The sequence below is a fragment of the Corythoichthys intestinalis genome, chromosome 21 (assembly GCF_030265065.1).
Source record: "Corythoichthys intestinalis isolate RoL2023-P3 chromosome 21, ASM3026506v1, whole genome shotgun sequence".
Taxonomy (NCBI): Eukaryota; Metazoa; Chordata; class Actinopteri; order Syngnathiformes; family Syngnathidae; genus Corythoichthys; species Corythoichthys intestinalis.
The window spans coordinates 27575860-27603776 of record NC_080415.1 but is presented as its reverse complement, the minus strand read 5'-3'; the positions used below and the strand labels follow the sequence as shown (position 1 = coordinate 27603776).

The following is a 27917-nucleotide window of genomic DNA, read 5'->3' as shown; positions in this document are numbered from 1 at the left end:
GTTCAGGTGCACGCTGCACTCACACCACGCCTGCAGGGCTCCGGGTGCACTCGTTCTCCGTGCTGTGGACGCGATACAGGAGGACCACCGCCTTTGCGCCATCACTGCACAACATCACACTGCACTACACACTACACTACACATCAGCCAGTTCGCAGCATCCGCACTAGGAGGAGCGGAAGGACAGCATCCTCATCCCGGAATCCTGCAGTCCGCTCGTCCATTGTGCGTTTTGCTCCATAAATACATGATTTTACTTCATTCTCCGGGATTTAAACGGACAAAGATGCTCGTCAGTCGCCGTTCATGAAGGGGAAGAGCTCCGTCTTCATCGTCGACGTCGCCGCGCAGTCATTTGGAGCTGTGGTAAGCTTATTTTTCATGTTTTTCTGCTTTTAAATTGCGATCAATGTGGTGTGGCTGTCTATTTTCACACGGATGGATGTTTTTTTTTATCTTTTGGGGGAAAGGTGGGCTATAAATAGCTTCGTTTTCCACGCACGGGCTTAGATTCAGAACCTCGGAGAGCATCCGAGAGGCTGGATTTACCATTAAAAATCCGACAATGCGTTCACATTGGGATTTTTTCATGAATGTCGAACTAATAATGAACGATGATGGACTAAAAACTCCGCTTGGTTTATATGCTGCAGTGCAGACGATCACATATAGAGTAGCTCACGATTAAAAAAAATACACATTTAACAGTGGAGCTCTGGGCAGAAGGTGTTTACATTCTAGGCGTCCATTTTATTAACGCTGCATGATTCAGTCATCAGCCATTGCACATGAAATATGGATTTGTCTGGTGAAATTTTAACGCAGAGCAACATTTAGGGTGTGTTTTATTTTTTTTGACAGTGTTGCACCAAAGCAACACATGATATATTGTTGATCATTATCTTCATTCCGTCCATCATCTGCCACCAGGCGTGTGTTTGTGCGGCTCAATGAATCACACTAGCGCTGCAGCAAAGAACAATCAATGGTGATGATATAATCTGCAAGGACAAACACTAAATCTTGAATGGAAAAATTAAGACTGAAACAATATTTAGTTGGGCAATTGATCACAATTACTATTATTTTATAGCATTGCATGCGTCAATTTATCTTCATGGAATAAGAGTTAAACTGATTTTTTCCATTATATATTCCTCATTGACTGGTAGATTCGCTAATTTACATGAAGGAATAAGAGTTAAACAGAGGTGGGTAGAGTATAGCCAAAAATTTTACTCAATTAAGAGTAGCGTTACTTCAAAATAATATTACTCAAGTAAAAGTAATACTCCAAAAAATGTATTTAAGTACAAGTAAGAAAGTATTTGGTGAAAAGACTACTCAAATAATGAGTAACCTTGTGAGTAATTGCTTAAGATGTCCCGATCGATCGGGATCCGATCACGTCATTTTCAAAGTATCGGAATCGGCAAAAAAATATCGGAAATGCCTTTTTAATTATATATATATTTTTTAATTACATCGTTTTGTAATTGTATTTAACGTTACAGACAAAATGTCTTACACTCATCCAGTCTTTTAGTTTTGTCTTAAAGTAGGGCTATCAAATTTATCGCGTTACCGGCGGTAATTAATTTTTTAGAAAACTAATCACGTTAAAATATTCAACACAAGTAACGCATGCGCTGCATGCCCACTCACACATTGTCACGTTCCATCTATAATGGCGCCATTTTACCTATATACAGAGCTAAAAGGAAGCATAAAATGAGTAAATTTTGGCAGTCTTTGGAGCCTTTTTTTAATTGGCTAAAGCCTTACAATCCCTCCCTCAAAAATTAGAAATATCGTGGGAAGCAATGTGGGGAAGAAAGGTAGTAGTTGATCTTTTTCTTAACACCCTATGTTACTTCCCAACGCAGAGAAGACATATCAATTGGTGCCACTACACTCAGTCATGGCTGCACTTCCCATCATGCATTTGGGCAGAACAGTTAAATGGCTACAGTATCATTTACTGAAAGCTCAACAAATACACTAGATGGCGATATTTAGTCACAATATACAAAGTCACATTTATCCTTTAAGAATTACTGAAAGCTCAACAAATACACTAGATGGCGATATTTAGTCACAATATACAAAGTCACATTTATCCTTTAAGAATTAAGTCTTTCTATCCGTGGATCCCTCTCACAGAAAGAATGTTAATAATGTAAATGCCATCTTGAGGATTTATTGTCATAATAAACAAATATATTACTTATGTACTGTATGTTGAATGTATATATTCGTCCGAGTTGTATTCATTTTTTTTCTGAATTCATTGCCAAAATGCATATGATCGGGAAAAATTATCGGGAATGATTGGAATTGAATCGGGAGGAAAAAAAAAGCAATCGGATCGGGAAATGTCGGGATCGGCAGATACTCAAACTAAAACGATCGGGATCGGATCGGGAGCAAAAAAACATGATCGGAACAACCCTTGTAATTGCTTAAGACGTTTGATTTTTTTATTTTTAAACAATGGTATTTTCTTTCTCAGCACAAAGTTAGCTATTTGAAGTGTTATAATTATACTGTACAATAACCCATTAACTCATTCACTCCCAGCCATTTTCACCGATGCAATCCCCTTCGCTCCCGGCCGTTTTACTAGATTTTGACTGATTTTGCAAGGCCCACAGAAAATTCTGTTCTATTGCTATATAAACATGGAACCCAACAAAAGAAAGATTAGTTTAAAAAAAAGTTAGTTCATATCTTTTTTTAGGGCTGTCAAACGATTAAAATTTTTAATCGAGTTAATCACAGCTTAAAAATTAATTCATCGTAATTAATCGCAATTCAAACCATTTATAAAATACGCCATATTTTTCTGTAAATTATTGTTGGAATGGAAAGGCACAAGACGGATATATACATTCAACATACTGTACATAAGTCTTGTATTTGTTTATGAAGACAATAAATCAACAAGATGGCATTAACATTATTAACATTCTGTTAAAGCGATCCATGGATAGAAAGACTTGTAGTTCTTAAAAGATAAATGTTAGAACAAGTTATAGAAATCTTATATTAAAACCCCTCTTAATGGTTTTGTTTTCATAAAATTTGTAAAATTTTCAAAAAATAAACTAGTAGCTTGTCATTGTTGATGTCACTAATTACACAAGGCTCATGGTGCTGAAAGCCTGAAACCCATAAAATCAGTCGCACCTAAGCACCAGCAGAGGGCGACAAAACACAAGTAACAAGTGGGCGACAAAACACAAGTAACAAGTGGCCATGACACTGTGCTGTCATTTTAATCTGTTTGAGCGGGGCATGTGCGTTAAATGCGTCAAATATTTTAACGTGATTAATTTAAAAAAAAAATTAGCGCCCGTTAACGCGATCATTTTGACAGCCCTAATCTTTTTCCATTCTTTAGAAATCAGCATTAGAAAATAGCTTAGTTTGAGCAATTTACCAATTTCTGATGAAAAAACAGAGAAATTGAGCTTTTTGTGAAAGCATACATTTCAAAGATAACTTTGACTTTAACACAGCTATTTTTTGCTTTAGGTACATCCCAAACATCTGAATAATGTTTTCCTTATCCAAAATTACACAAGAAACAAATACAAATAGAGCTTTTGATAGCAAAGTAACAATTTATTTTTTTAAATTTATTTTACATAGTTTGAATAGGTAATATGTGTAGTTCCTTTATGATTCCTATTAGGGGTGTGACAAAATATCGAAATGCTGATATATCGTGGTACTTTGTGTCCCAAAAAATTTTCATGCTCCTGCCAAGAATCGATATATCTTTGGGGCGCTTACAGGTCACTTTTCTTCGAGTCTGAGTCATTGCCTATTCATTTTGGGAGATTCTTGGGTCACTTCCTGTTCTGCAACTCAAAATAAACCAGAAGTGACCCATAAAAGCCCCAAAATCAACAGAAATGGACCCATAAATGCCCCAAAATCAACTTAAAGTGTCTAAAAATCAACAACAAATGGCCTGAAATGCACCCAAATTCAAAACATTGTTGCCATTGACGCCAAAGACATCCAATTCGTTTTAAGTGTCTCCCAGCTCCAATAGATTGGACAACTACTAGTGATCCATTCATTCCAATTCACAGCAGAAGGATGAAAATAGTTTTTTCCTGTTTATTAGTTGTTTTGTAGAATATCCTAGAATGATTTCCGGATCAATGTATCATAATCGGCGTATCGCCTTATCGTGAGATCGTTATCGTGAGCTTTGTATCGCAAATCGTATCATATTGTGAGGTACCAAGGAGGTTCCCACCCCTAGTTCCAATTATAAAATTAAAAGGATCATATCTCCGGTTTTTCTTGGTCAATCGGTACCAAATAAAAACTGGGAGAGAGGTTAAAATCTGCCCTTTCGAGTCATGTTGTTTTTTAAAGACGCCACGTGATTGAACTGGAAGGCGTGTTATTGGAACGGCAAGCTTGAGTCTGATTGGTATAATGGTGTCATGTTTTGCGATGCATCATTGGTGAAACTGGTAGAGCTACTGTTTGCATCGCTGGCAAAAATAAAATATGTAGAATAAAGATGGAAAATGTAACGACTAGTGTAGCTCAAAGTAGTGGCGTAAGAGTAGTGTTTCTTCTTCACAATTTTACTCAAGTAAATGTAACGGAGTAAATGTAACGCATTAGTACTCACCTCTGGAGTTAGGGATTTCATCAAGTATATGCGATGGACACAGTAATATAGGGCTGGAGCTATCGATTATTTTAGTAGTCGATTAATCAATCATCTGGTTAGTTCGAATAATCGAGTATTCTGATTAAGACCTTATATTGCGTTAGAATCAATTTCAGGAGATGTAAAACAAAGGCTTGCAACGATTGCACTTTCAAAAGAGCATTAAATGCAAATACAAGATAAAATTCCCGAGTGTTTCTTCAAACTATGCAGAATTGCACTTTCATGTAAAAATAAATTTAAATACCTGAACTTAGCCTCAAACGGAATTAAAAAATAAATGAGGATCAAAGTAAAACAAAAGTATTGGCTAACTTTGACTGCAAAGGTCTGCTAGCTTAAATGCTATAAAATGTTAACTTTTTTTTAACAATGCACTTAAAAAAAAATCATTCAAACACCCCCCCCCCCCCCCCAAAACGACTACTAAATTACGAATGCATTTTAAAAAAAACTAATGGCTCAAACAAAAACTTACCTTATGTTGGTCTTAACAGGGAACAGCTTGAGTCAGTCATGTTAAATGAGTTATGTCATATTCACTGTCAATAGAGGGCAGTGTATCCACACAAATCCATAAAACTAAATGTAAACCCTTTCCCCCAAAAAATAAACAATAATAATAATATATGAGGATCTAAGTACAATAAAAGAACATTTAGCTAACTTGCATAGCAAAAGTCCACTAGCTTAAGTGCTATCAAATGCTAATGTGTTTTTACAACGCTATTAACAAATCATTGAAACACATTCCCCCCCCCCCCCCAAAATGACTAAATAATCCTATAAACTAAATAACGAATGCATAAAAAACATATTAGCTCAAACAAAAACTTACCTTATGTTGGTCTTAGCAGGGAGCAGCTGGATTCAGCCATGTTAAATGACTTATGTCATATTCACTGTCATTAGAGGGCAGTGTATCCACCTTCGAAAACCATTACAACGCCATTCTAATTAAAAGAATACTCGAGGCAGCAAAATTTGATTTGAAGCTTTTTTTAATCGAATTTCTTGAGTTAATCGATTAATTTTTGCAGCACTACAGTAATACTTTAGCTGCCATTGACAGTAGAGTTGTCTGATATTATTGGGTAGCCGATAATAAAAAATAAAAGCATTTCAAAATGATATCGGACAATATCAGCATGGGTTTTGCATTATCGGGTTTTCGCCAATATGCATGTTGCCTTCAAAGAAATAGCGGTGCAATATAGGTACTTCTGCCATAACTTCAGTTGAAGTTGTTCCCTTATTTTTCACAGAATGTTGATTTGGAAAATAATGAAGTTGTTACATTTATCATTATTAAAGCATACAGTGGGGCCATCACAATACAATTAGCCATTATATGTTAAGTCCACGACCGCATAAATTGGTATCGGTTTGATATTGGATTGGACAATATTGGGATATCGGCTGTCGTTTAATGAAGTCATAATCGGATGACTCTAACTGACAGTGATAGGTGTCCAATCCATCTGGACTGGGATGGCAGGCAGCAATAATTTGCCGCTAGGATCTCCCAATCTAAATGGATTGGACGTCAATCGCATCAATGGCAAGCCAATGAGAAGCAACACTAGTCAGTCTTGATGAGTCTTGTTTTTGATCTGGTTGGCTTACAGCAGACTCCACCCGGAGCGTGAAATCCGAACGAGACAGCGCCTTGAGATCCTCCGCTGCCTCCTTGCCGCCGTCGCCATGGGAACCGTGCTGTCCCTATCGCCCAGCTACCGCAAGGCGGCCCTGTTCGAGGACGGGCCAGCCACGGTGGGCCACTACACGGCAGTTCAGAACAGCAAGAACGCCAAAGACAAGGGTCTGAAACGCCACTCGCTCATCAACGTGCTGCCGTGGAAGCGCATCGTGGCCGTGTCAGCTAAGAAGAAGAGCTCTAAAAAGGTTCAGCCCAACGGGACCTACCAGAACAATGTCAGCCACCTGAACAACGAGAACCTGAAGAAGTCGCAGTCCTGCGCCAACCTGTCGTCCTTCGCGCAGGACTCTGGCACGCCGAAAACTTCCGACGGGAATTCGTCGGTGAAGAAGGCCCCGGCGGTGGCCGCCGCCCCGGGTACCCCCAAGCGGGTGATCGTGCAGGCGTCCACCAGCGAGCTCCTGCGCTGCCTGGGCGACTTCTTGTGCCGGCGCTGCTACCGCCTGAAGCATTTGTCGCCCACCGAGCCGGTGCTGTGGCTGCGCAGCGTGGACCGATCCCTCCTGCTTCAGGGTTGGCAGGACCAAGGCTTCATCACGCCCGCTAACGTAGTCTTCGTCTACATGCTGTGCCGCGACGTGGTCTCCTCCGAGGTGGGCGGCGAGCACGAGCTGCAGGCCGTGCTGCTCACCTGCCTCTACCTGTCATACTCCTACATGGGCAACGAGATCTCCTACCCGCTCAAGCCCTTCCTGGTGGAGAGCTCCAAGGAGGCCTTCTGGGACCGCTGCCTGTCCATCATCGACCTGATGAGCGCCAAGATGTTGCAGATCAACTCTGATCCGCACTACTTCACGCAGGTCTTCGCCGACCTCAAGAACGAGAGCCAGAAGGAGGAGGAGCGTAGCCGCCTGCTCATCGGACTGGACCGGTAAGCGCGAACTGCTTAACTTGTAACATGCTAGCGAACATTTTTAGTTTATTCGCTACAATTGATGACAATAGGCAATCCATCATGGACCGTTTTTAAAAAAAAATTTTTTTGCAACTTTTACAGTGTGATACATGTTAGCGTTGGACATACACAGTAATACTTTCACCACCATTGACGACTGTAGATATATCATCTATGGCCGTCAATGGCAGAGAATGAGTCCGATGCTACTCGACTGGGAATGTCAAAGTTGGACACAATTTTACTGATGTAAAATCACCAATAGATGGCAGCGATGCATTTGATTGATGTGAGATTAGGCCAGTTTGTGACACATGATTTTCAGGTGAAAGAAGAGTGTCTAATCTTCTAATAGGTAAATCTGGCGTGTTTAATCGTAGAACACACAATTTTGCAGGTTAAATGGCTGGCAACACGGTAAAGCATGTCCTTTGTTGTCGCTGTTGACTGAAAACATGAATACAACCAAGTCAATCCCCAGATTAAAACCAATGGAGCAGGGGTTCCCAACCTTTTTTGCACCACGGACCGGTGTGATTTGGGTCTTTTTTTCACAGACCGGTGTTCTGTCAAATTTTGCACCCTTATAAAATTTTGCTCCCAAAGCTTTTGTGGCGGTGAAAAAAGCCCTCCTTTATATTCACTTGGACTCACAATGTTATCCAATAGTGCTAAAAAACTATTTACATCATAAACATACATGCGAAACACCGAAATGGCATAAATTAATGCTTAACGACACGGCGAAGTCGTTAAGTGAGAGGGCTACGTGCAGTTGTTGTGTGCACCTAACATGGCAAACATAATATTTCTTTAGTTAAAGAAAGTTTGTAGTGTGTACTTTGGAATCGCTGCATTCGCGGTCCTTTTTAACATTACGCGCATGCCAACTTTGTCAGAACAAAATACAGGAAATATAAAATAGCATTTTTTTTTAGCCCCGTCGTGTTAAGTGCAGGGAAAAATTACAACTCACCTGCTGAATTAGTGCGAAGCCTGAGTTTGTTTCGTTGAGACGAGATGGTCCCAAGATGGGAGAGTGAGAGAAGCTAGCATCACAAATACACGATGTTGGAAATTGTAGCACAGTTTTCTGCGCGCTCCTAGCGATGTCAGGTTATTCAGAAATGACTTTAATCCAGAACTTCGGTAGAGTTGTTGTCTCAAATGTACGTTTAAGGTCGCCGTGATTTGCGATCTCTACAAGCTGATATTCCTGTTGAACAGACATGCTCGAATCACTTGGTTTATTCACATACGGGTCACGAATTCACTCCTTCGCAGTTCGTGGGTCTTTAGTGATTGGGAAGTAGCATAAATGTTGTTTTCATCGAGGTTGTAGGCACATCTTCTGGCTCGTCAGGTTCCCTTTTCCCCGTAAAAAGACGTGTGTTATTCAGTCATTCTAGTGTGGGGGCTAATTATTTCTGGGAAGAAATGTGATTGGCGACGACCTACGTCATACCTTATTATCGAGTCCAAGTTCGCATAGATATACAAAACGAGATTTAGTGCTAACAGTCCAATCAATGCATTTCTATGACGACCTCCTATCCTGTAGTTGTATATCTAGAGTAGACAGGGATATTGGTGTGTTAAGCGGCACAGGCCAAAGTCAATCGGCCAGAATGCAGTCGTTAATAAATTATTTATTATTTCCGTGCGGCCCGGTACCAAATGCTCCACGGCCCGGTCGTTGGGGACCCCTGATATAGAGCACTTACTTTTGCTAAAGCAGAGACTAAATACCATTTGCAATACCGGAGTAGTAAAAGCGACACGACTAGCTTGTAAGATGCTAACAAACATTTTTAGCGTATTCGCTGCCATTGACAACAATATTTACAGTGCGGTACATGTTAAAGATGGACGTAGTAATACTTTAACTGCCACTGATGGTGATAGTCATCGAATACAGTGATCCCTCGCTACTTCCTGCTTCAAACTCCAGGCCCTCAGTCCATTGCAGATTTTTTTTCAATTAAAGAAAATACAATACAGATGAGCTGTCCCGAGCCGATCGCATTGTCTCACTCCCCCTCCCTCTCTCTGTTCTTTTTTGGTCAGGCAGCGCGCTGTAGTTGCTTTTTAAGGTTAACGATGATTGACAGACGTTTAATGTTTGATCTTGCCAGAGAAGCGAACTTCGAAGCGCCGCATGCGTCAATAATCGTTTAACTTGTTAAACAGTTGCTGTGGCAACTCATTGAGTGTAAGTGAGCAGCTTGAGCGGATTTGAGTGGACTCACTCAATGAAGCATTTGATAAAGACGAGCATTTTTCTGCCTTATTCTTGTTTAAAATAATTCGGTGGGACAGTAACATGTTCAAAACTTATCATAATTATTACATTTGAAGTGCTCAAAAACCATTTATTAAAAATATATAAATAAATATAAATATAAATACAGTATATAAATATTTATAAATATATATATATATATATGTTTTTTTTTAATTATACTTCGGAAAAAATAGTGAAAAACATGTCTTCTATGCATCTCTTTCCAATCCTAAATCTAAATAATTACATTGAGGGGGGGGCCTACTTCTGGTTCTGGTCCCCATTAACTGCAGAAAACGAGGGATAACTGTAAATACATCTGATTAATTACAAAGATAATCACCTGCTTTCATCGAGGACTATAAAAAGCTTTAGGTTATAATTCTTTTAAAAATTAAAATTAATAGGAATATTTACTGTTTACTGTTTTTCCTTTGTTTATAATTGAAAGTTTTAAATTTAATTTGAAATTTGAATAATATTAACATTAAATTAAAAGTGAGGATAAACAATCCGTTTTTTTGTTTTTTTCTTTTTAATTGAAGACATTTTTATTTCGAAACTTAAAAGAAAAATGAAAAATGAAAAAAAAGAAATTAACTGGTTTTCGTGAGATTTAAATTTTTTTTTAAATTTATTTGGTAAAAATTAAATAGGGAATGTTTACATTTTTTTTTACATTAAAAAATAAACATTCCAAAGTAAAAAAATGCTTTTGAAAGGCTCAAAAGGTTGAAATTTTTTTTATTTCAAAATATTTTATTTCAAAATACTTTTTTTTTTTTTTTTATATTTATATATATAATATTTACAGTTTACAGTTTTTGGGGGGGGGGTCACTTATCGCGGCGGGTTCTGGTCCCCATTAACCGCAAAAAATGAGGGATCACTGTATATTTGCACTGTCAAGCTCGGAGACAATTTTACTGATGCAAAACCACCACAAGATGGCAGCGATTTACCCTTTTTTTTTTTTTTTTTTAAAATATGAATTCAGCCCACTGTGTGTAAAGAGTTTTCTGGAAGAAAATTGTGAATGTTCTCATGTTCTTCGGCTAATTACTGAAGAACGCAAAAATGTAGAAGTCCAAATCATTTAGTTGATTTGGTGTATGTTTCATCACTGAACATAATATTGTGTGGCTCTTTAACTATATTGCTTTAAAATAGCTATAATAATGGGGATGGGATATCTAAATGAGTTTAATAAAAAATGGACAACTAATAACAACTGACAGATTCCATTCTTGTCTTAGTAGATGGAAAACAATTAAGTTAATCCCCAGACTAAAATCCGATAGAGCACTCATTTTTTAGACTGATTACTAGAGTAATATTTTCGTTTTTGGTGAGAGGTGCATGCTTTGATCCGGTTTAGAGCATGGGGTTCATGCTTTAAATAGTATTTGCTTTATGGGGTTCAAGTCAGGGGGTTGATTTAATCAGTTCAGTTGCTGTGCGCCAATTGAAAATCACGAAATCATGTACCAAAAATTTAGGGCACTCTGGGTTCTATGAACTCTTTTGGCTGCCACCTATGAAGTAAAATTGAAACCATTTTGTTCCCCACAGGCGAGCCATCGCCTGACTGGCGCTGGTCATTCCGCGACACCGCTGAAATTCCACCACTACCTTGGGCATCCTCTCCCCCCGTCATTGCGGACTCACGTGAACTTTTGGGGAGTCCGGGACAGAATGTCGGCAGCGGCAAAGATTTGAGACTGTTCTTTTTAGAGGCGACGTCTTCCCGGACGGGACAGAGCGGACAGCTCCCGGTCGGAACGTCGAGTCGTCAGGACAGTTGCTCGGAAGACGGTGACCTTTTTTTGTTTGTCTTTTTTTCATCTATTTTGACGAGTTACTGGATGTTTTCACACCCGTGCGGAGCTTATTTATTGCTTTTTATTTATGGCTCTTCTGGAACAAGCGGATTTTGTTTGTAATAATTCATGATGATGATGATTAGAATTCCGTCTTTTTGCACGTGTGGGAGATTCTTTCTCTCCTTTGGACTGCATTAGTCTTGATTTTAGCTCTGCCTGCTAATGTTTTTTGCTACTTCCTGTGCTCATCGCCTACCATTAACAGTGCCATATCCTCCGTTACATTACGCGCTCCCTTACACGGATTATCTACTCACTTTGATCGACATTTAGGAGCGTTTTAGCTGTAGCGTTTTGTCTCGTCTTGGTGGGAATGAAGATTGCTTCCGGTTGAGGATGAGCAGGAACGATCTGACTAGCACCGCAATGATAAAAAAACAGAGAGAAAAGGAAAAGTGTGAAGTTTTTGGAGATATTTTAGGAGAAATTCAGTAGGAATTTAAAAGTATACTTGCATATGGTCATGTTTTTCATCAGAAAATTCTTGTATTTTGCACCAATATTTTTCTTTGGGTATTCTGTTTTGTTTTCCTACACATATTCGGCTCATGGCAGTGGTTCCCAAAATGCGGCTTGAGTGCCAGCAGTGGTACGCAGGCTTCCTCTAGTGCATGACTGTCAAAATCATTTTTATTTTATTTTATTCATATTGTAAAGGTAGTGCCCGAGTTACGAACGAGTTCCGTTCCTACGCTAGCGATGTAACCCGAATTTCCGCATATGTCGGAATGAACCCTTTAAAGTACCCCTCAATCTCAAAATAACTATCCAAAAACATGTATTAAACGTCAATGTACTGTCCTCGCCAACAAGTTGGAGCTAAGTCCTAGCTAGACAGCAAGCTAAACTGTAATTCCCCTCACGCTCTCATTCGGCTAAGCAACTTCTTTGTGGTAGCAAATGCGCTCTTCCTCGTGTGTGCGTGCGCAAATACGTAAGGGCATCAACCATCGATGGGATCCGGGACTAACACTCTGGTTGTCCCGGAACCGTTCGAATTTCTTAATTTCGATTCCAAATTTCAATTTCCTGACCGCCGACCGGAAAAACAGCTGCCTAACACCACGAAAAAGAAGCCACATGAAGACTAGCTCTGTTATGAGCAAATCTAATGAAGTAGCTAATTTAGCTTAGCACAAAAACATGTTGCTTGGCTTCACATAAATGACAACAAAGTAACAGAATAAACACACCGAAATGATATCAGACCCTCTGTTAAATGTGCAAACTTACAGATTTTGTTTTATCAAGTGTTCTCAACGATGTGTAGTGCAGAGGAGGTGTGTAGCGTCTGTACACCTCAAGGATTCCTCAAGTTCTTTTAGCCTGCTGCTTCCAGTAAGTCACCACTAGGGGAAGCCAAGCGCACATAGCAAAACTAGCAAAAAATTCTCTTAACAAATCATTCAAACACATATCCCCCCTAAAAATGGCTAAATCATCCTATAAACTAAATAAGGAATACATAAAATTCGCTCGAACAAAAACTTACCTTATGTTGGTCTTAACAGGGAGCAGCTAGATTCCGCCATGTTAAATGAGTTGTGTCATATTCAATGTTGCCACTAGAGTGCAGTCTAGCCACCGAAATCAATCAAACAAAATGTAACCACTTTCAAAACAAACCATGACAACGCCACTCTAATTAAACGAATACTCGAAGCAGCAAAATTTGATTCGAAGCTTTTTTTCTAATTGAATTACTCGAGTTAATCGATTAATTGTTGCAGCTCAAATCAAATACACAATTCACCAAAGGGCAGAAATGCCATATTAATGAAGTAAAAAAATTAGATACCGTGAGGTACAAACAATAAGGTATGGTTGACGCAACAACAAAAAAAAGTCGAAATCACATAAGTCGGGTACGTCATAACACGGGGACTACCTGTAGTTGTTTTTTTTCTTTTTTTTCTGGAGGGTCATTACCTTGGCCAACCCAGATAAATATTTAACGCATTGGGCTGCCATTGACGGCGCTAGACGTCCAATCAGTCAAAATGGATTGGACGTCTCGCACCGTCTGATGTTTATTTATTAAATCTAACTTCATCAAAGGGTTGAAAAAATAAATCCATATTTACAGTGAATAAAATATGTACTAGTATTTGAACAACCTGCTATTTTGCAGGTTCTCCCACTTATAAATCATGGAGGAGTCTGAAATTTTCAATTGGAAGTGCATGTCCACTGTGAGAGAAATAATCTAAAGAGAAAAATCTAGAAATCCCAATGCGATTTTTAACAATCAATTTGTGTGATACAGCTGAAAATAAGTATTTCAACACCTGTCTATTATCTAGAATTCTTACCCTGAAAGACCTGATAGTCTGCCTATTAAAAGTCCACCACCACTCCATGTATTATCTTGAATCAGATGCACTTGTTTGAGGTCGATAGAAGCATAAAGACACTTGTCCACCCCATAAAATCAGTAATATCTTGAATCAGATGCACTTGTTTGAGGTTGATGGCATCATAAAGGCACCTGTCCACCCCATACAGTCAGTAACACTCAAACTTGTAACATGGTCAAGACCAAAGAGCTGTCCAAAGACACCAGAGACAAAATTGTTCACCTCTACAAGGCTGGAAAGTGCTATGGAGCAATTGCCAAGCAGCTTGGTTAAAAAAGATCCTCTGTTTGAGCAATCATTAGAAAATAGAAGAAGCTAAACATGACACTAAATCTCAATCGGAGTAGAGCCCATGTAAGACATCACCTGGTGGGGTCTCAATGATCCTAAGAAATGTGAGGAATCAGCGCAGAACTACACGACAGGAGTTGTTAAATAACCTGAAAAAACCTGGGACCACCGTTTCCAAGGTTACCGTTGGTAAAACACTAAGATGTCATGGTTTGAAATCATGCATGGCGCAGAAGGTTCCCCTGCTCAAACCAGCACAAATCAAAGCCTGTCTTAAGTTTGCCTATGACCATTTGGATGATGAAGAAGAGTCATGGGACTGAGTTTTGTGGTCAGATAAGAGTAAAATACAACTTTTTGTGTTTGGAGGAAGAAGAGTGATGAGTACTATCTCAAGAACACCATCCCTACTGTGAAGCATGCGGGTGTTAGCATCATGCTTTGGGGGTATTGTGAGATTTTGGGGAATAACCCCCCTTCCTTCAGTCAGAACATTGAAGATGGGTGGTGCCTGGGTTATCCAACATGACATGGACCCAAAGCACACACACAGGAAAACCAAGGAGTGGCTCCGTAAGAAGCATAACAAGGTTCTAGCATGGCCTAGCTGGTCTCCAGACCTAAACCCAATAGAAAACCTTTGGAGAGATCTCAAACTTAGTATTTCTCAGCAACAGCCCAGAAACCTGACTGCAGCGTGTGCAAACCTGGTGAAAAACTACAGGAAACTTTTAACCTCTGTAATTGCAAATAAAGGCTTATTAGCAGCTGTATCACACAAAGAAATCGTCAAAAAATCATACATTGTTATTTCAGGGTTTTTCTTCTAAGATTTTTTCTCTCACAGCGGACATGCACCTACGATGAAAATTTCAGACCACTCCATGATTTCTAAGTGGAAGAACTTGCAAAATAGCAAGGTGTTCAAATACTTATTTTTTTCACTGCAAATGCTGTTAAAAAACACATTTTATTTTCTCCTATAATTTATGCTGGTATTAACTTTCTCCTGTATGGCAAGTGTGCTTTAAAGTAGAGGTCACATTTTGAAGATTACAACTGTGCTTGGCAGGAAGTCACTGGAAAATTGTGCTAAGGAGGCTTTTATGTGCATAATCCGAAAATAAGACATCACGGGAGTACAAATGCTGTGTTTTAAAGATAAGACCGCTTTTTCTATCAGGAATTAACATGTTTTTTTTTTCGGTATCAGCAATTACAGTAGTAAGGTACTAAATTATTATTATGGTTGAAAATGAAAATAAAAATTAATGAAATGAGCAATTCTGCTTAGTGACCATCATAAAGCACATTTTAACATCAACATCTCCTCTGTTCCCCTTCACATGTTAAAAAACAATAATTTACCTAAAAAAAGACAATATTACATTTGTTGTATATAAATGAGGTATGTGTGTGAGTGTGTGTTTGTACAGAAGATTGTGTGGGGGGGAAAAAGTCAGGGAACGGAGTAGATAGTCATCAAAATGTCACAATTTTTTCAAATTGAAAAAAGCTGTTGTTGTTCCAAATTTCATTTCCTGGTTCGGCTTATTTTCATTTATTTTTGTACTGTGATGAAAATAAACTCCAAATAAAATGCACTGATTGTTCCAGACGCTAATGTGTGGGTTTGTGTAACCAACTAGAGATGCAACGATTCATACGTTAATTGATTATCAAATGAATCGACAAATACTTTGATTGTCAATGAAATTTTTCGGGACATTGTTGACCTAAGAATTGTTAGAACCCTTTTTTTGAGCATCTTAAAAGCACATATTCTCATATTATCTTTGGCTTTTAGTTTTTATTATTATTATTTTTAACTTAAGGGAGAAAAAAAAATATGAAATAATGTACATACCGTAATTTTCGGACAATAAGTCGCTACTTTCTTCCCTCATTTTGAATATATAGTCCAGTGCAGCTTATTGATTTATTTGGGTTAATAAGTAACACTTTATTTGACAACGGCGTCATAAAACAGGAGGCAGTCAACCTCTGCTGCCACCTGCTGTCAACACTGTAGTTGTCCCACATGCCTCCTAGCATGCATTGAGGCGCAACAGACAAACTTCATGTTCTCTGCTAATTATTTCTTCAGTTACGGTTCCAGTTGTTTCATGAATTGCTTGTTATGGTATTTGGTAAGACTTTATTTGACAGTGGCGCCATAAGACTGTCATAATTATGACATGACACAATCATGGGCATTACTGAATGCTTATGACAGATGTCATTAGTTGTCATCCGGCAAATTATGTCACTAACTCCATTAAGGTCCAGCCTAGACCTTCTACATCCATTCAAAAGGGAGATTATATCCCGGATGACACGAAAAGACATCTGTTATAAGCATTCATTAATGCTCATGACAGTGTCATGTCATAATTATGATTGTCTTATGGCGCCACTGTCAAATAAAGTGTTACCAAATACAATAACGAGCGATTAATGAAACAACTGGAACAGTAACTGAAGAAATAATTAGCAGAGAACATGAATTTTGTGTGTAGCGCCGCAATGCATGCTAGGAGGCATGTTGGACCACTACAGTGTTGACCGCAGGTGGGAGCAGAGATTGACTGTCTCCCCCTAAGGGAGCATTGACGGCCAAATGAAGCTTCTTTAAGCAATGAAGTTTTGCAGCCAATTGGTTCAGAGCGTCATGGTGTTTCATTTGGTCTTATGACAGTCTTATGATGCAGCTGTTAAATAAAGTGTTACTGGTTAATATCTTTTGGTATAAATATCCCATTAGTATAGTCCAGTGCACCTTATCCATGAACAAATGCCATTTTCGTGTTTAATTTAGTGGGTGGCGGCTTATAGTCGAGTGCGCCTTATTGTCCGAAAATATTGGAATTTTTTTCTTTAAATTTATGTTTATGTTGTATTGTTTAATCCAACATGTCAGCCGTCATGAAAAAAGAGCTTTTTAAGTTGAAAATTCTTGCAAATAAATGCTTAAATCGCAGAATTTCTGTAGATATGAAGATAAAACAGTTTAGACTCTAAAAAACAGGCAGTTATTTTACGTAATATATTATGTAAAAGTTAGGCTAATTTTTTTCATCCATTACATTGTATTCACAACGTTTTAAAGAGCATTAATGGTGCGAAAAATATAATAATTCCTTGAATCCTTCACCAAATCACTCTTGAGACACTCCTGCCTGTTTGTATGCACTAAAACCTTCGTCCTATTTGCACCTAAATCTGGCGTTAGAACGCAGCGTGTTTGAGTTTATCAGAGTGAATAGTGAAAGCCACCTAAACGCTCTATGGGTCGGCTTCCTACGGGAAGGCGTGGAGCAAAGTCTGTGGGAGTTGTCTTGTCAACTGATGGCAGAGTCTACGATCGGACTTTCGGAACTGGACAATATCAGGATATCGGTTAAAACGTCATTTTCGGACAAAACAAAAAATTTCTGTCATCAACAATTCAGGACTAAAGAATTTTATTTGAGTTTTATTTTAGCAAAAAAAAAACAAAAAAACAAAGTCAATGCACATGACTTTGCACATATAATGACATGACTAGGAGTGGGAACCTCTTGGTGCCTCACGATACGATTTGCGATACAAAGCTCACGTTAACGATGATCTGACGATATGGCGATACAACGATTATCCATACATTGGTCAGGAAATCATTCTAGGATATTCTACAAATAACTAATAAACAGAGAAACAAGCTTTTCCTGTGAATTGGAAAGAGTTTATCACTAGTAGACGTCCAATCCGTTTGAACTGGGAGGGTGGCAGTGAATGAACATTCGTTCATTCGCTGCCATCCCTCCCACTTCAAACGGATTGAACGTCTATGACCAGTAGTGGCAGCCAATGCCAGGCAATGAGGTAATTTTGGGCCATTTAAGGTCGTTTACCTGTTGTTTTTGAGTTACTTCCTGTTGATTTTGGGGTATTTTATGGGCGTCTCCCTGCTTATTTAGTTACAGAACAGGAAATGACCTGGGAATCATCCAAATGTATAGGCAGTGACTCAAACTCAACATAAAATGACCTGTAAATGCCATAAAATGAACAGCAAGTGACCAGTAAATGCCCTGAAAATCGGACAGAATGACTGTGAATGCTCTGGTTTCGAATGAACGAACATTCCCAGTCTATATGGATTTGGCGTCGAGCACCGTCAATGCAGCCTTAGAGTTAACTGAGACACTATTATGGTGGAAGATCTTGGTAGCAACTTGTAGGTTCTTTTTTTTTTTTTTGACATTGACACCTTTTCAAAACGATATCTCGATTCTTGGCAGGAACATATCGATAACCTTTTGGGATCACGATATATCACCATTTTGATATTTTGTCACACCCCTACATGACACACAGATCTGCCCCCCGAGTTTGACACCTTAAAAGTAGCTTATGGTCTTGAAATCTGAGCTTTGCTTTCACTGTTCAATTAAGATCAATTGGACTCCCCGCTGCGAGTCACTGCGTCAGCAACCCGAGGCGCTAACCAGTCATCACCACGAGCCAATTAAAGCGGACAAGCAGGAGGTGGCGTTGCCATGGCGACGACATGGGCGGCTGGTTCCGCTAACAACCGCGTTGTTCAGTTAAACAGTAATTGGACTTCCTTTTCACGCATTTTCAGAAAACATTACAAAATAATGCACAAATACTGCATGGTCTGTTTATTGTATGAGAATAAGAACAAATGTAAAATAAACTGAGGCACTTGTGAATGCATAAACATAAAACACAATAAATAACGAACAAGAACGGAAATTTGGCGCAAGTGTACTCTTATGTTGTGTTGAGTATGCTGCGGGATCTTGATTTTACACCTTGACGGGGATAGATGTCCAATTTTTGGTAGTTTGAGTTAGGTTAGCTAGCTGATTTGGTGTGTTTGTAAACTGAGAATACACAACTTTGGTTCTGAATAAATTCAATGTCAAGGTTCCAATTGTACTTCATGTACTTTTAATGTATATTTTTTGTATTATGAAAGTATGGAGACCGTGATTCACCATGGTTTTACATTGTGATAGACAGTAATACTTTAGCTGGCAACCAATGTTAAATCATAAAATTAGTGTGTTGATATGTTGCCTTAGTTTTAGTGTTCTAAGTATTAAATAGTCAAAAGTTTTCATGTTTAAAGCAACCCCGGTTTGTCTATCACCATCAATGGCAGCCAATGAGTTAAGAAGTAAGGAAGAAGAGTGAGGAGGACTTTTTTTTGACCTCTTCTTCTTCTTGGCGTGCCTGTGTGTGTTGGTTGCGAGGCCAAGTGGAGGATAACAAGCGGATTGGGCACTCCGGCGCACGCACAAGTCACTTTTGCGCCACTGAACACAAACGCGATTTTTGGCTCACTTGACACACACGATATAACATAAAGGGGTGGTTGATTGGCATCTATTAGCGTGCTAGTTAACGAGTCATTAAATCAGCATGACTGATACGAGTTTTCTTGGCACCAATTAATCAGCTGAATAATTAAAACACAATTCAATCAATATTTCGTATGCTGAATACTTACAAATCCAAAAATATAACATTTTTTTTTGCTTAACAAAACTTAGTCCCACTTTTTAACAGATTTGTTTTTTGAAAAACATGCATATAAACATAAACAAAAATGTATTTTCAGATTTAGGCTTTAAATATAAGCACTACATTTTTCAAGTGACAGCTCTAATACAGTATATACATATTTTCGCTGTTCACGATAACATATATATATATGTTAGTGCTGTCACAAATCTTGAGTATTCCATTAATCTAACATTTTCTGGGAGTGTAATAAGGAGAACAGAGACCCGAACTGCGTACCTCAAAAATGTAAGACAAACCAACAAATCGCTCACCTTGCTGCATTTTAATTTAAAGTGTGGTCATGACGTTTTTAAATTAACTTAATTAAATCAAAGATGTGCTCAACACATCCCGACTAAAAACAAAAAAAAATCTAAATCAAGACTTTGGCATGAACAACCATTTAAATCCTTCATCAACAAAATTCAACTTATCCTTGGATCGACAAGAAAAAGACATCAATATTGCACAAAAAAAGAAAAAAAAGACGATCCAACAGTGCTAACTTTTTTAAAGCTGCGATTGGACGATTCGGCAAGTCAGTCACCTTTCAGTCACGCCTTCAGTTGGCAGGCACGGCTAGCACGTAGCCGGCACGGCTCTTGGTGAAGTCGGGTTGCGATTGGTTGGTTTTGGGCTCCACTACCACCATGCATTTCCTGCCGTTCATGCTGCACTGGATGGGGCTGGCGATATTCACTTGGAGACGCCGACGTTCGCTGAAAAACAGAAAGTGTATGCTCAATATTTTCATTTTAAATGTCAAATTTGTTCAAACTTATTACATTATAATAAAGTTCCACGTTAAAACGTGAAACTTACATGAAACGAAAAAATTCACTTTATAACTTAACAAAATGTATCGGGTAAAATGTAAAACTGCCCTAAAATCTGAAAATGATCACGTGAACACTGGAACTACCGGGTTTTTTTTTGGCAATAAAGAAATACCAGAAAGGCATCAAATGACCCCGATACCAAACTGACTACTTGGCTTTGTCAAACAATAGACCACTCAAACAAGCAATCAAGCAGCCTAGGTGTGAAGGGGGGAGGGGGGTCACTCTGGATAGCTGCAATTAGCATCTTGAATATTTGCAACTCCAGACTTGTTAACTCCTGGGTTAGTGTAAAAATGATGAGAGGGCCATGTGGCATGAAACTTAGGGGCCGTTTACATGGTGACTCTCCGAGAATACGAAAAATTTCAAATTTGCATTTGCACTTCGTCTCCATTTGTCGCAATTCCGCATAAAAAACGATGTAGTATTCATGCCAGAACCTAGGGGGCAGTGCAAATTTACAGGGCGACAGAGAATGATGCACTTTGACCCCACCAAGCTCCCTCAGTCTGGAAAAAAATATGTCCGCCCACTCGAAGCAATGTCATTTTTCTTTTGTTCAAAAAGGCACAAAAATTGAAACGTTCAACATAAAATAAAATATTATACTATATTATTATAATATATAATATTATATAATATTATTAACAAAATATTATTAAAACAGTAAATTAAAGCCGACATTCCGCCATATTTGCAGTTTTTAATGTTTAGTAGCACCGGTGCGCACGCCCAATGTGATGTGTACGAGTGCTGACGTTAACGGCGCGATCTCGCGCAGCAGGAGCCTTTGAAATGCATGCCGAGGAAGCCCCCCCCCTCAACTCCCCGCAATTGGATTCTTCCACTTTGGAGGCTGGATTCAGAATTTTTCGTCTCCACCTTCCGTCTTCGCCGACACCATATGCACGCGAGGCGAGTCCGCTACTCAGTCATTGCGTCTTCGTGTCGCAGAGTCGCCATGTAAACTGCCCCCTTTACTAAGACTAGCTTCCAGAACTGTAGCTAAACCAGACTGTCTACATTTTAGAAAATTGAGTGTTAGAACATCATGGACAAATCCCATGAAGCACCTATATTTTGTCTTGACAAGTCCAACATTCAGTTGTCAAGGTTCACAGTTTATTATGTTGAAGCACACAATGACCAAATAACTTTTCACAGCTTGTCACAGCAAAAACAAGTTTCAGTATACATACATTACATACTTGGCAAACTGCAGCTTTTGGAAGATGTAAAAAGGTTGTCTGCCTGATTGCCTGCCTGAGCGGTCCACTGCCCGACAAGCAACAACTGTTTTGTCTAACTGAACAAGCCTTTTCAGAAGGGGGAGAGAAAATGACCTCTGAAGGTTTTCATTGCGTCAGACAACCATCCAATGGCACCTTTCTGTCTCCATACAGTTTACAAACACATACAGTATATGTGAGACACACTGTAAGTCTAACCACAGTATGGTTCCATGATTGAAGTTTAAAAAAAAAAAAAAAAAAGAAAACCTGACTAGTATGTTCCATTTGGTTTAAACAGAGGATAAAATTGGAAGAGTTAAAGGGACAAGTAAACACTTAAAAAGAAAAGTCACAACCTGTCAGTAGTTTTATGGTGGCTTTTTCACCACAACCTGTCTTCTGGGCTTGAAAGTGACAACAGGCCAGCTAGCAAAAAACACCAGTTTACCCTTCCCCCATCAGCCAGGCACACCTGCCCTGCAAACACTTAAGATGCTAATTGGAGCAATCCAACCCCGTGGTTTTGCGAGTGTCAATGGGAATGACTAATGAGAACCATAGTGCTCACAAAAGATATGCTGATTAGGGTCAGATGATCCTTCTCTGGTTACAAAAGTGATTTGTACCAACTGATCCACCCTTGGTAGTGCTAGTGTTAGAAGTCGAGCGTTAAAATGTGCAATTCATGACGTAAAAACTGATCAACTTTTAAGGTAAAACTACACTATAACCAGAGGTGGGGACAGAAGCCAAAAATTTTACTCAAGTAAGAGTAACATTACTTCCAAATAATATTACTCAAGTAAAAGTAGTCATCCAAAAATGTACTCAAATACAAGTAAAAAAGTATGCAGTGAAAAGACTACTCAAGTAATGAGTAACAGCTTGAGTAACTACTTATTTTTGTTTGATTTTTTTTTTAAACAATGGTATTTTTTTCTCTCAGCACAAACTTATCTGATACTGTACAATAACCATTTACATAACCACATTAAGCCAAAGAAATACAAAATAAATGAATTCTGCTGAGAGAAAAAAAAAATGACAGAAATGAAGTATTATTTGTCCAATGACTGCCTCTAGTGGAGAAAATAGTTACTAGTTTGAATAGTGAATACTGTAGTTCCTTCATAGTTACCATTATGAAATTAAAAGGCTCATATCTCCGGTTTTCTGTGGTCAATCGGTGCCAAATAAAAACTGGGAGAGAGTTTTAAATCCACGCTTTCGATTCAGCTCTAGCACTCTATGTCAAATACTTCATTTGTAACGGTGCTTTCAAGACGCGTGATTGAACAGGCTTGCGTAATCGTAGAACGGCAAGTTTGCGTCTCATTGGTGTAATGGAGTCATGTGATTATTGTTGCGGCGTCTCATTGGTGAAATTAGTAGCGTTACTCTTGGTAATAGCATCGCTAGCCAAAAAAAAAAAAAAAAAATTTAAATCTAATATGTAGAATAAAGAGGAAAAATGTGTTGCCCAAAAGTAGCGGAGTAAGATAAGCGTTTTTTTTTTTTTTACAAATCTACTCAAGTAAAAAGTATGGCTTAGTAAAACTACTCTTAGAAGTACATTTTTCTCAAAAATTTACTCAAGTAAATGTAAAGGAGTACATGTAATGCGTTAGGACCCACCTCTGATTATAACACTAGAAACTGCAATTTCTGCAGAATTGCTATGGGAGCTTTGCTGTGGCAGGTACGGACCAAATACCTGCCCAGTTGATTTTAGGGCATTTTTAGTCACTTCCTGTTGATTTGGGGGCAATTTATGGTCACTTCCTGTTCCTTTGGGGGCATTTCGCGCTCACTTCCTGTTGATATGGGGGCATTTCGGGGTCATTTCCTGTTTCATGGTTCACATCCTACCAGTGGAATTGATGTTTATGACCGTCAATGACATCAACATACATGGCCATCATGGGCACCCAAGTACATTGACATACATGGACATATATTGCCGCCAAAGGCGTGATCGTACATTGCCATCAGTGGCATGGTCGTAAGTGGCCGTCAATGACATGGTCGCACATGGCCATCAATGGCATCGACTTACTTGGGCGCTAGATGAATGTCAATGGGCTGTAATGGTAAGATTTGGGTCAAAAATCACAACCACCATGTTTTAGGAGAAACCTCATTGGTTCAACTTTTTGTACTGGATTGTTTGGAACAAAACCAGGAACCACAGCAGCCCTTGAGGACTGGTTTGGAGACGCCTGACATAGATGGTAGCATTTGCATTACATGCTGTCATCACTGAACCCGCCTTAAATTACGTTAAAACATGAAATTTATCTTTTTGAACTGATGTTTGTCACGTTAAAACATAAAACCTATCAAAATAAAATGTGAAATATATCACAAAAAACACTTTATATTAACCTATGCTTTCAGCTTTCCCAGCCCGAACAAATTGGTCATCTATGTCTGTCAATGGTAGTAAACGAATAGGGCGCTTCGTATCAAGCTTTCCATAAGTCCTGACCCGATGACAGTGACTTGTTACGCAACCACAACAAGTCCGCCTACGCCTCACTCCTCCACGGAGCCTCAGTTGCAGCGCAGGGGAGAAGTCATTGTTGGTTCCCATGGCAACCTCCACCATCCCAACTCCTCCATCTGTCATGGCCGCCAGCCAGAGGTACGCTTTGTTTGTGTGTGTGTCTTGCCGAAATGCCAGAGGGATGCAGCGTGAAGGGCAAACACACAAACACACACAAGCACTACTCGAAATAGATACACAATGAAATCCCATTGTGTCGATAAATAGAATTGAACAAAAAGGTTATTTTGTTTTTAAGGTCATGGGATGATCTTTCTTTCCCAGTAGGCTGTCTGACCTCCCTTAAGGCAGATTTACAATTTACTAGGCTCAGACTGAAAAATCAATACTGCAGCTATATCACAAAAAATATGAGTTCAGAATCATTTTGTAAGATGATGACTAACGATAAATTTCATACTTTAAAGTTTGACTTCGACATCTGTCAAAATAAAGCAATTTATTCCAGTTTACGCCACAGATAGATTAACTTTTCATATTAAATATCTCGTTTAAAAGGGAAACCCTTCACAATAAAATGTCACATTTATCACGTTAAGATGTAAAACACTTCTTTGAAACGTAAAACCTAGTACGTTAAAACGTGAAATATAACATTACGTGACTATTGTCACGTTAAAATGTGTAACATTATGTTAAAACAAAACCTATCCTATTAAAACGTGTACCGTATTTTCTGAACTATAAGTCACACTTTTTTTTCGCCCTATAGTTTGGCTGGGCCTTTAACTTAGGGGCCGTTTACATAGTGACTCTCTAAGAATACGAAAAATTTCAAATTTGCATTTATATGGTTCCGTCTCCATTCAAACAATGTCGCAATTCCGCATGAAAACGATGTAGTATTCATGTCAGGCCCTAGGGGGCAGTGCAGATTTACAAGGCGACAGCTAATGATGCACTTTGACCCCACCAAGCTCCACAGCCCGGGAAAAAAAATGCCCACTTACTCCAAGCAATGGCATTTTGTTGATACTAACAGTCATGTGAAAAAATTTGAACACCCCATGAAATATTCAGTTCTTTATTAAGAAATGTTCACATGTGAATGTCAGATCTTGCTTGTCTTTATGTCTGGAAAAGAAAGCTATTTAATTGCAGGTAAACAAAAAAAAATTGTTTTACCCATTAAACCAAATATATAAACAACTGAGGAAAAAGGACACCCTACCACGTAATAGCTAGTGTTTCCCCCTTTGGCTGAAATAACTTCAGTGAGACGCTTTTTGTAGCCATCTACCAGTCTTTGACATCGGCCTGAAGAAAGTTTGCCCCACTCCTCAACGCAGAATACTTTAGCTGTGAGATGTTTGAGGGGTTTCTTGCATGTACAGCCCGTTTCAAGTCACTCCACAGTAGGCCTGAACGATATATCGTTTAAACATCGCCATCGCGATGTGCGCATGCGCAATAGTCCCATCGCAAGGACGTGCGATAGTTTTTTCATTTCATTTTTTTAAATCCACAAACGTTTGTTTTGAGCAAGGAGCGAGAAAGAGAGTGCACAGTCTCTCATTCTCTCCAGCTCGCAGTCATCGGCTCCTCCCCCTCCCCTGCTAGAGCGGAGTGGAGGGAGGAGGGGCCGAACAGCAGAGCGGAGGGAGGAGGGGCCGTTTTCAAAGTGAAAGCAAGCAATCAAGCAGCACGTTGAATAGGGAAGACTGTCTCCAAAAGGAGTTTTGGAAGTATTTTGGCTATCGACAAGAATATAAGGAACAAAAAACAGCCCAGTTGACAGTGCCTCGCCATGGTTGCCTCAACAAGAAGTAATCCGTCGAACATGTGGGACCATTTAAAACGCAGGTATCTATGCATTCCTGCTACGAGCTTCCCATCAGAGGCTTTTTAGTACAGGTGGGAACATTGTTACGTGCCAACGTTGTTGTCTCAAGCCTGCAATGGTGGATAAACTAGTAGTCTTGGCCAAAAACCTATGAGACCCAGTTGAGAATTGCTGAGCAAGGAAGGTGGACGATATGCAGACAAATACATAAATTTGGGAGTTAAAATGGTTCTGTTATTCATCAGTTATTTGCTGTTATTCAGTTCAATTATTTACAAGTTCAATTGAGTTTCTGTTTCTTTTATATTTAAATTAACTGTAAATCGTATTTTTCAAATAACTATAGTACAGCTGCACATAAAGTTTTGATACTTAATATTTTTTAAATATTTTTACAACTTTGTTGCAGTTTTGCAGTTCTATATTGTTATATTTTGTGTAAACAACTCAGGGGACTAATGCACTTGCACTTTTATTTGACAGATTTAATATTTAAGTTCAAATATGTTGACAACTTTATTGTTTTACTGAGGTTCTTATTTATTGTTATAGTTTGTGAACAACTCTTATTTGTCATATTTAATATTTTTGTTCAAATATGTTTACAACTTTGTTGTTATTTTACCGAAGTTGTTATTTATTGTTATATTTTGTCAAAAACTCAGGGGACGAATGCACCTGCTCTTTTATTTGTCATTTAATGTATTTGCTGCTGTTGAAGTGTCAAATATTGTGTTCAAGAAATTATCTATTTTGTGCAGACATGGCTTCCTGGATCCCTTCATAATAATACAGCAATCTTAATCATTCACAAATGAAACCGTATTATATGAATACACTGTGGTCACGGTGTGTCATGCAAAGTATTTCCAAACAGCTATTCAAGTCATCTAGTGAATATTTCTTTAAAATTATTTATTTTATTTATTTTTTTTTACTATCGCAATATAATATCGCAATATATTGCACACCTAAAAAAAATCGCAACAATAGTTTTTTCCAATATCGTTCAGGCCTACTCCACAGCATCTCAAAGGGATTAAGATCTGGGCTTTGACTCGGCCATTCCAGGACTCTCCATTTCTTCCCTTTTTAAGACAGTCCTTGGTGGATTTACTGGTATGTTTTGGGTAATTGTCATGTTGCAGGGTCGTTTCACTTCAGCTTGAATTTTTTCTGAGATAATCTCATATGTTCCTCAAGCACTAGCTGATACGCGATAGAATTCATGGTGGATTCTATGATGGTGAGCTGGCCAGGTCCTGCTGTAGCAAAGCATCCCCAAACCATGATACTTCCACCTCCATGCTTCACAGTTGGTATGAGGTTCTTTTCCTGGAATGCTGTATTGGGTTTACGCCAAAAATGTCCTCTATTCTGGTGTCCAAATAATTCAATTTTAGATTCATCTGTCCAAAGAACATTATTCCAGAAGTCCTGGTCTTTGTCTACATCTACTCTGGCAAACTTCAGTCTGGCCTTCATGTTCTTCTTGGACAGCAAAGATTTCCTCCTTGCACACCTCCCATGAAGGTGAAACTTGTGAAGTCTCTTTCTGATTGTAGACAGTAGCAAACAGTAGCAAAAGCCTGCTGTAGGTTCTGTGATGACATTTTAGGGCTTTTGGAGACATCTATTTGATCTGACATTTAGCATCTTGCTGTCTGCTCTCGGGGTGAACTTGCGTGGACGGCCAGACTTGGGCATGTTGGCAGTCGTTTTGAATGTCCTCCACTTGTTTTTCCAGACACTGGAATGGCTGATTTTATATTCTTTTTAGATCTT

General features: G+C 38.8%; 2 protein-coding genes across 4 annotated transcripts in view; one reads left to right on the top strand and one right to left on the bottom strand.

The window, feature by feature from the left end:
• Window positions 1-38: 38 nt before the first annotated feature.
• Window positions 39-15750, top strand: cdk5r1b (cyclin dependent kinase 5, regulatory subunit 1b (p35)). 3 transcript variants are annotated; one of them, XM_057826264.1, is made up of 3 exons: window positions 39-366; window positions 6334-7293; window positions 11174-15750. In XM_057826264.1, the coding sequence occupies exons 2-3, from the start codon at window positions 6407-6409 to the stop codon at window positions 11187-11189; spliced, it is 903 nt and encodes a 300-aa protein (XP_057682247.1). In that variant the 5' UTR covers window positions 39-366; window positions 6334-6406; the 3' UTR covers window positions 11190-15750. The 3 variants fall into 3 exon arrangements, with proteins under 3 accessions (XP_057682247.1, XP_057682246.1, XP_057682248.1); XM_057826263.1 differs by having other exon boundaries at window positions 6331-7293; XM_057826265.1 differs by lacking the exon at window positions 11174-15750 and having other exon boundaries at window positions 6331-7297.
• Window positions 15751-18784: 3034 nt separating this feature from the next.
• myo1d (myosin 1D) overlaps window positions 18785-27917 on the bottom strand; it is a 79521-nt gene continuing 70388 nt past the window's right edge. The window contains exon 22 of the mRNA XM_057826258.1: window positions 18785-20428. Within this exon, the coding sequence (XP_057682241.1) occupies window positions 20272-20428 (157 nt within the window). The 3' untranslated portion in view covers window positions 18785-20271. The remainder of the gene's footprint in view (window positions 20429-27917) is intronic.

Coding starts and splice junctions, on each gene's coding strand:
- cdk5r1b (XM_057826264.1), top strand. CDS start 6,407: ATGGGAACCGTGCTGTCCCTATCGCCCAGCTACCGCAAGGCGGCCCTG.